The sequence below is a fragment of the Pseudorca crassidens genome, chromosome 5 (genome assembly GCF_039906515.1).
Source record: "Pseudorca crassidens isolate mPseCra1 chromosome 5, mPseCra1.hap1, whole genome shotgun sequence".
Classification (NCBI taxonomy): Eukaryota; Metazoa; Chordata; class Mammalia; order Artiodactyla; family Delphinidae; genus Pseudorca; species Pseudorca crassidens.
In genome coordinates this window covers 100,606,507-100,618,966 of record NC_090300.1, presented here as the reverse complement: position 1 = coordinate 100,618,966, position 12,460 = coordinate 100,606,507, and the positions used below count along the sequence as shown (strand labels likewise).

The window sequence follows — 12,460 nt, the reverse complement described above, 5'->3', positions numbered from 1 at the left end:
TAAATGATCCAAAGATGGCGGTTAATTGTACTACTTTTAATTTTGTGGTAAGATTAAGTGTAATAAGTCTTAATAGTATTATGTGTTCTGTCAATGGTTATTTTTTAATGTGTTCAATTCTCCTCCCCTTTAAAAATGGATTAACTCGGACTTCCCTGGTGGCGCAGTGGTTGAGAGTCCGTCTGCCGATGCAGGGGACACGGGTTCATGCCCCAGTCCTGGAAGATCCCCCATGCCGCAGAGCAGCTGGGCCCATGAGCCATGGCCGCTGAGCCTGTGTGTCCGGAGCCTGTGCTCCACAACGGGAGAGGCCACAACAGTGAGAGGCCCACTTACCGCAAAACAAACAAACAAACAAACGGATTAACTCAATAACATATCAAATAACAGCAACTGATTTATGAGCTGAAAATAGTGACAAGCTCAACTCCAAAGCTTATGCCTTAAACAAGATTCAACATCTTTTATTTACATATTTATGACATACATTAATGGGTCTTATACAATTAACTAAATCTAATAACAATGGTGACAAGGGAACATAAAGACACAATTCCAAATTTTTGTCAGGTTGAAATACATTTTCATTAACTGAAAGATATGATAAACAAGCAGCCATTATAAAGTTACAGACTGTATGTTAATCCACTTAAAATTGAAAGTCAGCCACACAGCTATCAAAACAATGGGAAATTTGCAAATGCAAATATTACATATACAGGTACAATGCATGCATGGCATCACATTTATTCTTCATCTTTTAAGCCACTTTTAAAGTAAACTGGAATACGCATCTTAATAATATATGTACATCAAGGCACATTCTTTTCTTGTGCTTTAGGAATGACTTACATGTGATCTGCTCGTATCTTAATTTTACAACTTATATTAGCTTCTAATACTTAGAAGTTTAATTTTAACAATTACAGCTTGAGTGGTAGTTTCCCAGGAGAGAAATGTGGCATCTCCCCGTGGCTATTTTGAAAAACGAGAAAACTGGATAGCTTAAAGAGGTGGGAATTTAAAAATCAAACACACAAATTAATTTAACTTTCAGGCAACTTTAAAAAAGAATTTAATTTTAACAATTTGGTGGGCCATAATCAATTTCTTTAAGTAGTATACTGTAATGAGGGCTGAAGAATTTTCAATATTCTGAAATTACTTAACAATTACATGGTATCCACAGGACCGCTGTAGATGTCTATATTGCTATCCTACTTCTAAACTGCAGTTCTTCAACAAAATTGAACAATTAAACATGATACAAAAGCTGCAAACATACCAAACCTAGTTTTAACTTTTTTCCCATTTATCATCTTATGTAATCATGGAGAAATTTCCCATCAACAATTTAATAACAATGTTCTTTGCTCATGGTCAATTTACTTGCCTTGAAGGATAGTAGAGTAAGGCTTTAATAGGCATTTCATGCATTTTAATGGCATTTAAAAAAATCAGCTATTCATTTAGGGGTTCCCCATATAGATTAAGTACACTGTGCAAACTTGATTACAACATGTAACTCATTAAGTGCTTTAAAATAAAGAATCCCTGACTTTATAAGGGGTTAAAATAAATAGTAAGTCAAGAATCACAGATCTGAAGCATTTAAAAAAATGTAATATACTTATGCATCGCACTAAAACGTTTTATATTAGAATTTTTAAACCATAAACAAGGCAAATGAAATCACAGAACCTCTATATTTTGAGAATAAAAGAGAAGAAAAGCCAATTAGTACAGCCTTTTAAACTCAAAGTATATAATAATGTCAAAATGCAAATGAAACTGTACGGTTTTTAATTTATTTAGTACAGTTCTTTATAAACATTAATTCATAAAAAGTATACCATGATAATCCACTGCCATCAAACAGATTTGTTTTCAATTTCTTTACAGTAAATGGACTTTTCTACAGAACCCATTAGCCAGACAAACCGTTTAGAAATGTTAAAACACCACCAAAACAGCCCAGAGCCTTGATGTACAAACTCTAGGCAGACAGCCACATAGTACTGTAAACAAATGTTCTGTGAGTTCAGTTTATGTGAGATGTCCCTTCTGTTCATCTCGATTACTACATTCACTCTGTTTCTGAAATATGGGCCACCTCTACTTCAACAGTTTGAATAGCTTCTGCAACTTCAGACAGCTTCTGTCCTTGCTGTTGTGCTAACACATAGTTAACCACTTGCATAATACTTTGGTCAGAAAGTGTAGATACTGACGGACATTCTTCAGTAGCTGCAACAGCTTCGAGAGCTTCCATAGTTTCTCCTGTCACTACCACAGTTTCAAGTTCTTGAGGACCGCTGTTTTCTTGTTCCTGCATATCTGCTGTTAAGATGCTAACAGCATGCTCCACTTGAGTTCCTTGGTTATGAAACTGAAGGGTATCTTTTTCCAGCATAATTTTGCAAGGCACATAATCTCTGTGGAATTTAGTCATATGTTTACGGAGTGTTCGAGCATCTATGTAGGCTTCACTACATACCGGACAGACATAGGGCCGTTCACCTGTATGTGTTCTGACGTGGCGTTTTAGAGATCGGGCATCAGCCCAAGCTACTCCACATGTTAAGCACTCAAATGGCTTAACTCCTATGAAAAAAGAAACAAGAGAGGTGTATGTGTGGTGAGGTCCAAGTACCAAAATATATTACAGCTGCCTGATAAATAATGCTTTTCTTTTAAGTACAGTAGCCCATAAACGTTTCTATCTTGACTATGGCGGTCTTTTATTTAGAACCAAATGGTTTCTCTTAGAATAAAGCAGATTCTGGATATAATCTCTCTAAAGATGTTCCTATTGATAGAAGTTACTGAGAGACAATCCTGAGGTTCTGTGAATAGTCTCTTTTAGCCTTCACAGCAATCCTATAATCCTAGGATAAAAAACCAGAAACTTCAAGTAGTCCATTCCAGCATAAAAATATTGATATAGAGTATTAAGCTCACTAAAACAGGAATCTATCTATCTACACAACAATTAGGTAGTCAGGTTCAGGATCACCTCTATCACTTGAATAAATCTTCCACAACATGGGATTAATCTCTTATTAAGGAAAGCGAGATAATAGGCAAGAGGAATGGTAAAAGGAGAATCACTACTGGACTGGCTTTTATTCTACTGAAAGTTTTATATATATATATATAAAACTATATGAAGTATAGTTACCTCCATGGTTGTTCATGTGTCTCCTATACTCTCTCAGCTGAGTGAATTTTCTTCCACATTGTTCACACACCCGTTCCAGGTTTTGCTTTGCTCTTCCTTTTTTTCCATGGGTAGCTTTCTTTACATGCCTTCTGAACAATGCCTTTTCATAAAATTCTTTGCCACATATATTACACCTAAAATAAAGGAAAACCCCAAATTATTTTTTCCAAAGCACCAGAATCCATAATAATTAATCCAAGTACATTTATATCTTAAGTTTAGATCCTCCTCAGATTTACCCACCTGTAAGGCTCAGTGACAGAGTGAGACTTCACATGGGAATACCAATCTTTCTTCCAACTATAGCACTTATCACAAAATTGGCACTGGAATGGCTTCACACCAAGATGTTTGTTCATGTGCTGGCGAAGATCTCTAGCTTCAAAGAAACTTTTCTCACATCTGCAATAACAAAGTTCATTCACCCAACTGGATCATCTTATTCTTTTAAAAGAAGTTTCCAAGAACTCAGTATATTCTTGGGTTTCTAGAACTCCACAAGATGATCCCAATTTAAAACAAAAACAATTCTTACTATTCCAATCTTGCATCAAGGCTACAGGGTCTTAAGTTCTTTTAGCTGCAGAGTACTAGAAACATTTTAGAAAGAATCCTGCACAGCTCCCAAGGGTTATCATAGGTGTTATTATTTTCTGTCTCCTCCTCAACCCCATCTGATCTCCCCTTTTTACATCCCTTTTCACCCTCTCCCAGTCTCTGTCCATCTATTGGAAGTAGGCCTCACTCTTGACCATAAGGATGGAGCAACTGACTTAGGCCTAGGTCAATCAGAGCACAGCATTCTCTTAGCCATAGTGATCGATTCACAGAAAACCAAATGCCTTAACCAGATCAAATGGTAGCGAACCTCAGGGCTTTTATAGGAACTACGAGAAAAGCACCTTGACAATCTGGGAGTTGAGAGGATGTAAGGCTGAAATCATTGCCACTGCCTTGTCCATACGGAGTCTCAGAGACATCAAGTGCTAATGAATCTGAAACCAGTTTACATTAAACTATTCAGACTCCTAGATTCGACTTTCATTCACGTCAGTTTATTTTATTTTTAAATTTTTAAGAATAAATTTATTTATTTGTTTTTATTATTGCCTGTGTGGGTCTTTGTTGCTGTGCGCGGGCTTTCTCTTTGTTGAGGTGGGACTACTACTTTTTTGTGGTGCGCAGGCTTCTCATTGTGGTGGCTTTTTTTGTTGTGCAGCATGGGCTCTAGGCGCACGGGCTTCAGTAGTTGTGGCACGTGGGCTCAGTAGTTGTGGCACACAGGCTTAGTTGCTCTGCGGCATGTGGGATCTTCCCGGACCAGGGCTCGAACCCATGTCCCCCGCATTGGCAGGCGGGTTCTCAACCACTAAGCCAGGGAAGCCCTCAAGTCAGTTTAAATTGGGTTTTTTATACTTGCAACTAAAAATGTATGAATAATAAACTATCTTTGTTTTAAAATAAGACTGATTATAGAGTGACATCAGCATATAGGGCAGAGTAAGTAACTCCAAAAGCCCATCCCTACATGAAAGCAGTAAACAAATGGGCAAAAACTGTCAGAATCAATTTTACTGGACCTCTGGAAACTAATTAAAAGTTTACAGTGACCAGGTAAATATTTAATCAAGAAAGCAATTGCTGAATCTTGGTAAGAGAGCTCTGTGGCATTTCAACTCACCCTGGCCCCATCCCCGGGCTCCTCAGCTCAGCAGACAGACTGCACTCCTGCTACGGGTCCCTAGTACCAGAGGAACTTATTCTCACAGAGCTGTAGTTGTTCTGAGCTATCTGATGACTTCTTGAGGTTACCCCTCAAAGGGTCTGCTTGTATTTACCCTAACTCTTCCAGGGCTGAGGACTCGGGGAGGGGTGGGGAGTACAGAGGAGCAGATGGCTGGAAACACTTACAGGCAAATGTATTAGCCACAGCTGCTGGGGCAAGGAACAGCAGTTCGGTGCAAACAATATCCAAACCAAAAGCCTGTGAGGAAAAGGCTGGAGACCGAGATGTTTTGGGGAATGAGAGCTTTGAAAAACTCTCACATATTCCCAGGAATCTAGAAGTCCAAATATCTGCCCAGTGCTGGGCACATGCTCAGAAAAGACCCGAAAAGGCTCTATACTCTCACCAATGGCTGACTCTGCACAAACAGAAAGAGAAGACCAAGGCAGAATTGTAAACTGCCTGGCCTGAGTATTGAAGGCATTCTGGAATTAGTGGTGATGCTCACACAACACCGTGAATGTACTGAAAGCCACTAAACTGAACACTTTAAAATGATGAATGTTATGTTCTATGAACTTTACTTCAATTATAAAAAAGATTTCAAGAGGCTTTGGAAAATGAAAAGAGGGAAAAAGGAATCTGAAGAAGGGAGAAATGAGCAGAGGGCCAAGTACTTCCGAGGAACTGCCTAGGAAGAATCTCTGGCTGGCACCAAGGGACCCTTCTTTCCTACAGTCCCTACTGTAGGAAAGAACTGGTTGCACATTTGAACAACTTCTTTAAATCATTTAAAATGAGTGATTTGTATGGTATGAAATTTGTGTCTAAATAAAACTGTTACATAAATAAATAGGAACATCTAGACAAAAACAAACTGATAAAATCAAGAGTAAACAAATAACAGTTTAATATTATCTTCAAGTATTCTGCTTTTTCAGTTTTACTGAGGTGTAACTGACAAATAAAATTGTCAGATATTTAAAGTGTATACTGTGATGATTCAGTACATGTATACACTGTGAAAGGAATCCTCCCACTTGTTAACACACCCATCACCTCACATATATATACGTTTGCATATAATTACATATGAATATTCAAGTTCCTACTCTCTTAGCAAAATTCAATCATATTATACAGTGTTATCAACTATAGTCACCTCAAATATTTTCTTTTGAAACAACTTTCAAATAAACTGAGTAAGAACACAAGGAAATTAATTGAATGGTTCACATATTAAATACTTACTGAGTACAATGATAGCCTCGAACTTCAGGCTTTGGTTGGTGTTTCTTTAGGTGCTTGCTGAGCCCAGAGCCCCTGTGAAAAGACTTTCCACAAACTGAGCAAAGGTACTTGGACTCTCCTATAAAAAATAAAAACCATGTCACAAATCCAGCAATCAGGTGCTCTTCCAACAGAATGCTTTACGTTGTATTTCAGAAGTTATTTTATCAAGTGGGCACGGAAGCTGTAACATGTGGCATCCACCTTCTAAGAATAACAAACTATGTCAAAATCCCTATTTTCTCTCAACCAGAGTACTAGAGAGGCTACTACTACTACCCACAGAATGTGACAGGCTTGCATGATCATCTGGATTATAACAGTGTAGAGTTGTATACAAGTTCTAGAGCAGATTATCTACCCTTCATCAGCCATTTTCCACATAACTGCTTTAAACACCTGAAAATAAGTATATGTGGACTAAAAGTTCTAATAAAATTATAAGCCACATACCATGCTGACAGTTACATCTGTCTACTGCTTAACTTTTTAAAAGCAAGACCATTTCCTTAGGTGCCTGGATTTAATACTCAGTACACATTTTTCTGCACTGACTGAAACAAAATTTTTACACAAATAAGATAGCTCTAAAACTAGATTATAAGAACAACTTTTAAACTTTACTCTAAAAAAAAAAACACAAAAAAACAAAAAAAACCTTACTCTCATTAATAAAAAACTGCACACATACAGTCATCTTACAGCATAATCAATATACTAGTAAATTAATAGTATATAACATGTAACTATGTCAATATAAGTTTCTCATTACCTGTGTGAATACTCATATGTTCCTGAAGACTCCGTTTGGTAACAAATGACTTAACACATAGTTCACACTGGAACTGCTTCTGTGATTGATGGAGACTCTGGTGTAATTTTAGACCGTGCTTGTAGATGAAAGTCTTTCCACAGACCTAAGAGAGCACAGGTGTTTAAACCAGTAAAACAGGAAAAGAGATAAGGGCTGTTTCTGAAGAATGAGGACACAGAATCTACTATGCTATTTTAAATTAAAAACTTAAATTATAAACAAAATGACAAAGTTAAAGTTGATACAAGGGCCAAGGATTTTAGCTGGCTGATCATCTTCTGATTCAGTAGTTAACCAATATTGCTATTTTTCTTACACCCATGAGATCACTAGAACTCAAAACAGTATGCAAAAAAACCTCATACTGTCCTTTGTGAGACTGGTAAACAATATATCTTATATTAAAAGAGACATGGGAGCTTAATCAAGAACAATATACTCAACTCCTGCTATACCAACTAGAACAGTGCTTCTTAAACTCTCTATGTTGAAGAACCAGTTTTTTTCTTTCCCCAATCTATTAGGGAGAGATTTTTGTTAAACACAATGAAAATGTCACAGTATCAAATTACCATGACAGTTTCTACATGCTACTCTCCATCTTTGCACTTATCTTTTATGGACCACACATTTTGAGTAGTGCTACACCAGAAGACCAGAGGCCGAATTAACACTTAGTTTTTAAATATATGAATAAAATGATGCTTAGGACTTGGCTTCAAAATAACTGAAGGGAGGGGGAAGTAAGGGAGTGAGAGACAGTACATATAAAATACAACTGACCACAGGTAACCAACAAGGACCTACTGTATAGCACAGGGAACTACACTCGATATCTTGTAATAACCTATAATGGAAAAGAATCTAAAAAAGAATGAATGGATGAATGAATAAATAAATAAATGAATCACTTTGCTGAACACCTGAAACTAACACAACATTGTAAATCAACTATATTTCAATAAAAATTAAAAAAAAATCCCACAATTGACTATGTGTTGATAACTATTAAAGCTGGGTGAAGAGTACATGAGGGTTTATTCTACTCTCTTACATTCTTTTTTCTTATAATACGAAGCTTAAGAAACGAAAGAGAGAGAGAAAAACATTAAAAATTTCACTGGTTCCAAAACTGTTTATTAATAAAAATAGTGGGTCATCCTTATATGCAAGGCTATAGGTGCTACTAGAAATTTTTCACCGTTGCAAATAGCCCAAAGCTGGCTTATCACAGGATTCTTTACCCAGGAATCACATTTTGGCATTTAGTCTTCAGCTCTAGAGAAGGACACATAGCTTAGGCAGAATTTCTACTAAGACGTGTTTAACTCACAGGTTCCTTCCCAAGCCAGGTTGGTCCTACTGAACGTTAAGGGATGACTGAGATGATGAATTGGTTATTCTCACCCTGTATCGCTCTGAATCCTAGCAAGTTTCCCGAACATCCTAAATAGATTAATTTCAAGTTACAACTTCAGCCAAATTAAAGAACAGAACTGGGAATCACCCTTGACCTAGGCAACAAACTGAAAAAGTTATGGACTTCCTGTGACATTTTACCAAAGTGATGTGACGCCAGAATCAACCAGTCTTATCACCGGTTATGTTCCAATCTTCTTTAAATAACAAAATAAATATAATGGCTTTACCTGGCATGCATGTGGTTTTACCCCTGTGTGCTTTAACATATGTATTCGAAGAGAATATAATTTAGGTAATGTCCTTCCACATATCGAACATATAAATTCGCGTTTGGTTCTGCCCTTCTCAGATGATGATCCTGATGCCTCATTAGGTGCAGAACTGGAAGAGGATGAAGTAGGTGCATCTTTCCTGGTATGTCGAATAAGGTGTGCTCTCAAGGAGGCACTGTACTGAAACTGTTTCTTACACAACTAAAAGAAAAAGTAAACAAAATTCTGCCTGAATGTATTTCCATCACAAATGTTAAGTGAAACTCAACTTGTACTTCAACATTCCATATCTTTGTTACAATTATATCACTCAATAAACATATATACTATGTAAAAGACAATATGCTAGGTACCACACTATAGAAATGAAAGGGACAGACCCAGCCTCTACTCTGCAAAGATTTATAATCTAACCACAAAAACAGGATTTATATGTAAATAGGTGAAAGATCAATACTTAGGAAGAGGGAATAATCAGAGTATAAGGAAAGGCATCATCACCGAGGCTGGGTGTTGAAGGAATGGTAAGACACAGACAAAGACAAGAATACTATTATTATATGAGTACTAACAGTTGTTAGGAAGAGCAAAAATAGGGGCTGGAAAAAGTAGGAAGATAAAACTGTGATAGTCCTTGGGTTTTACCCTGTACTTGTTGAGTATTCCTGAAAGCTTCTGTTCTTTATTTTAAAATCAGAGTTATTTATAGTCATGATCTACAAAACTTTTTTTTAATAAGTAAAACTGGCCTCTTGGTTCACTACTCTACTTTTTTGACTCTTTCTTAATGATTATCTCTGTAATTCTGAGTAATATGAATAATAGGAAGTGACCCTCTCCTTTAACTCTCCACTCTCTACACGTACATGATCCTTCCCATTACCATACTTTCTCAATACAGCTTTATGATCATTTTGATGAGATCAATTTCAGTGCTTACATTATCTGGATGACATACATGTTATTACAGCTGGACCATACAGACAGTATGAGTCTCTTTCCTTTCCTTTCGTTTCCTTTTCTGTTTTATTTATCTTTGTATTTACTGCTAATTCATCATCAAACCTTTCTCTCAACTGTCTATTGGGAGAAGGTTTAAAACATCACCTTGTGGGAGATCGCTGTCAAAGCACTACGTTGGTGTTCCAGACTGGGGCGGTTGTTTCCCACGCTTGGACTCTACAGATTGGACCCCATGTTTCCCGTTTCCCATGTCTTGCTCATTTTAGAGGAATACCTCTGCCGACAGCTTCCTGAGAAAGGGAGTTTGGGAGGTAAAACTTTGCAGACCTTGCATGTCTGAAACTGTTCTTATTCTACCATCATAAATATAGTTTGAATACTGATTCCAAGTTAGAAATCATTTCCTTTTATAATATTAAAGATATTGTGCCTTTGTCTTCTAACTTGCACTGTTGCTGCTGAAAGGCCTGAAGCTATTCTGACCCTTATCCTTTCTCTCTTGTAATTTATAAGATTTTCTTTGTACCTTGATTCTGAAATTTCATAATATATCTTGGTATAGATTTATTTTCACCCATGATTCTGGACATTCAACGCACCCTCTTAACAAGGAAACTTCTATTTTCAAGTTCTCAAATTTTTTTTCATTGCATTAGTGATTTCTTTCTCTCTATGCTGTTTGGAATTATCTGGATATTAGAAGACAACCTAGACCAATCCTCTAAAATTTCTTTCACTCCCATTTTTACCTTGTCTTTTGCTTTATTTTCTGGGTGATTTAGTCAATTGTATTTCCTAACTTTTCTATATGTGTTATTATGTATTTTATTCCTAAGAAAAACTCTTCTGTTCTCTTGATATGTCCTTTTAAAAACACAGTACATGGTTATTGTTTTACTGATGTAATTGTTTTATTTATCTCTAATATAAATCATAGTTTGTGGTTTGGGTTGTGTGTGGGGGGGTGTTTGAGTTTTCTTTTAACTGCATAGTATTGGATTCCTCAAAGTTGTTTTTTTGCTTCAAATATTTGTGAGTCTGTATACCTGATGTCTATTCACATTTCAAAATAAGACATTTAAAAACCGATTGGAACTTGTGTGTAAGCAGAGGAGTAAACTATTAACCACAGGCTTTAATGAGCAGTATCTTTAGATCTTTTGTTATCAGACTTCGGATTTCTCACCTTTAAGAAATCCTTCTATTTTAAGATTAAGGGTTTGGTTGTTAATATTCTAGAACTTGAGTAGGGAAAGAGAGCTTGAAAGGATTCAATATTCAGTATATATGCTTTTACCTTCCCTTGTTTGGTATATAGTACATTCACCCTCATTATTCACAGTGTTCCCTAGAGCAGTGGTGGGTTTTATCTTTTTCAGAGAGTAGAAGATGAATCTTTGGCTGAAGGCATGGTGGTAGTGATTTACTTACTTCTTAGAAAGACTTTCTAGGGACTTCCCTGGTGGCAAAGTGGTTAAGAGTCCGCCTGCCAATGCAGGGGACTCGTGTTTGAGCCCTGGTCCAGGAAGATCCCACATGCTGTGGAGCAACTAAGTCTGTGTGCCACAACTACTAAGCCTGTGCTCTAGAGCCTGCATGCCACAACTACTGAAGCCCGTGCGCCACAACTACTGAAGTCTGCGCACCTAGAGCCCATGCTCTGCAACAAGAGAAGCCACCGCAGTGAGAAGCCGGCGCACCACAATGAAGAGTAGCTCCCGCTAGCCGCAACCAGAGAAAGCCCATGTATAGCAATGTAGACCCAACGCAGCCAGAAAAAAAACCAAAACAGACTTTCTAACAACCAGACTCATCTCTACTTTCAAGGTAGCTAGTACCATTAATTTCTGAGCCTTTTGGTAGTTCTGCAATACAATTTAGATTGATTCTTAGCTTTCCACACTGAAAGCCTGGGAATGAGCCCTTTCAAATCTGCTGAATCAATGACTCCATCTAGGGACCTCCCTGGCAGTCCAGTGGCTAAGACCCTGTGCTTCCACTGCAGGGGGGTACAGGTTCTATCCCTGGTTGGGGAACTAAGATACCGCATGCCGCATGGGGCAGCCAACAAACAAACAAAAAACACTCCATCTATTTATCAGAATCCAGAATTTAGTTGCTAAGGTCTCCTGTTCTTTTCCTTTCTATGAGCTTTTTAAAAAGATCGTTTTACTGTTGTCTTACTAGGTTATCAAGAAGCAGCAGAGGTAAATATTTTTTGGCAAGAACATGACATGTACAAATCAGAAGATAACTCTTATGGCAATGTAAGGGAGACAGAGAGAAGAGAGAACACAAATGGCAGGATAAAAATGAAGCAGTAAATTGGATTCTATTTATAATGAAGTTATAGCCATCTATAATTAGCTTTCCAGATACTTACTGGACACTTGTAATCTCTAGCTCTTTCATGTTTCAGTATGTGCTTTATAAGAGCATATCGTCTCTGAAAAACCATTCCACATTCCCCACATTTATGGGATGCTTCTTCTTCGGTATTCTCTTTAGCATCCCTTTTTGGTTGTTTCATCTTTTTTCCTCTTTGAACTAATTTCTGAGCCACCTAATTAAAGAACAGAAAACACAATCTAAATAAATTAACTATCTCAAATTCACATTATCTTAATATTGGTATTTAAAACATTAAATTGCTTTCCTGCATCCACTCCCCTTCCCTCCAAGATAATTATCACCATAAGTTTAACTGCAGAATGTTTTCAACTTAAAGCTAAAACTACAAAGGTAAACTC

General features: G+C 37.1%; 1 protein-coding gene across 3 annotated transcripts in view; it reads right to left on the bottom strand.

Moving 5' to 3' along the window:
- Nucleotides 1-436: 436 nt before the first annotated feature.
- The window catches only part of ZBTB11 (zinc finger and BTB domain containing 11), a 37,636-nt gene continuing 25,612 nt past the window's right edge, over nucleotides 437-12,460 (bottom strand). For all 3 annotated transcript variants that reach the window (XM_067739025.1, XM_067739027.1, XM_067739026.1), the window contains exons 5-11: nucleotides 12,094-12,273; nucleotides 8,703-8,948; nucleotides 7,012-7,156; nucleotides 6,201-6,318; nucleotides 3,467-3,625; nucleotides 3,182-3,357; nucleotides 437-2,604 (exon numbers count right to left, since the gene is read on the bottom strand). In XM_067739025.1, the coding sequence (XP_067595126.1) occupies nucleotides 2,087-2,604; nucleotides 3,182-3,357; nucleotides 3,467-3,625; nucleotides 6,201-6,318; nucleotides 7,012-7,156; nucleotides 8,703-8,948; nucleotides 12,094-12,273 (1,542 nt within the window). In that variant the 3' untranslated portion in view covers nucleotides 437-2,086. The remainder of the gene's footprint in view (nucleotides 2,605-3,181; nucleotides 3,358-3,466; nucleotides 3,626-6,200; nucleotides 6,319-7,011; nucleotides 7,157-8,702; nucleotides 8,949-12,093; nucleotides 12,274-12,460) is intronic.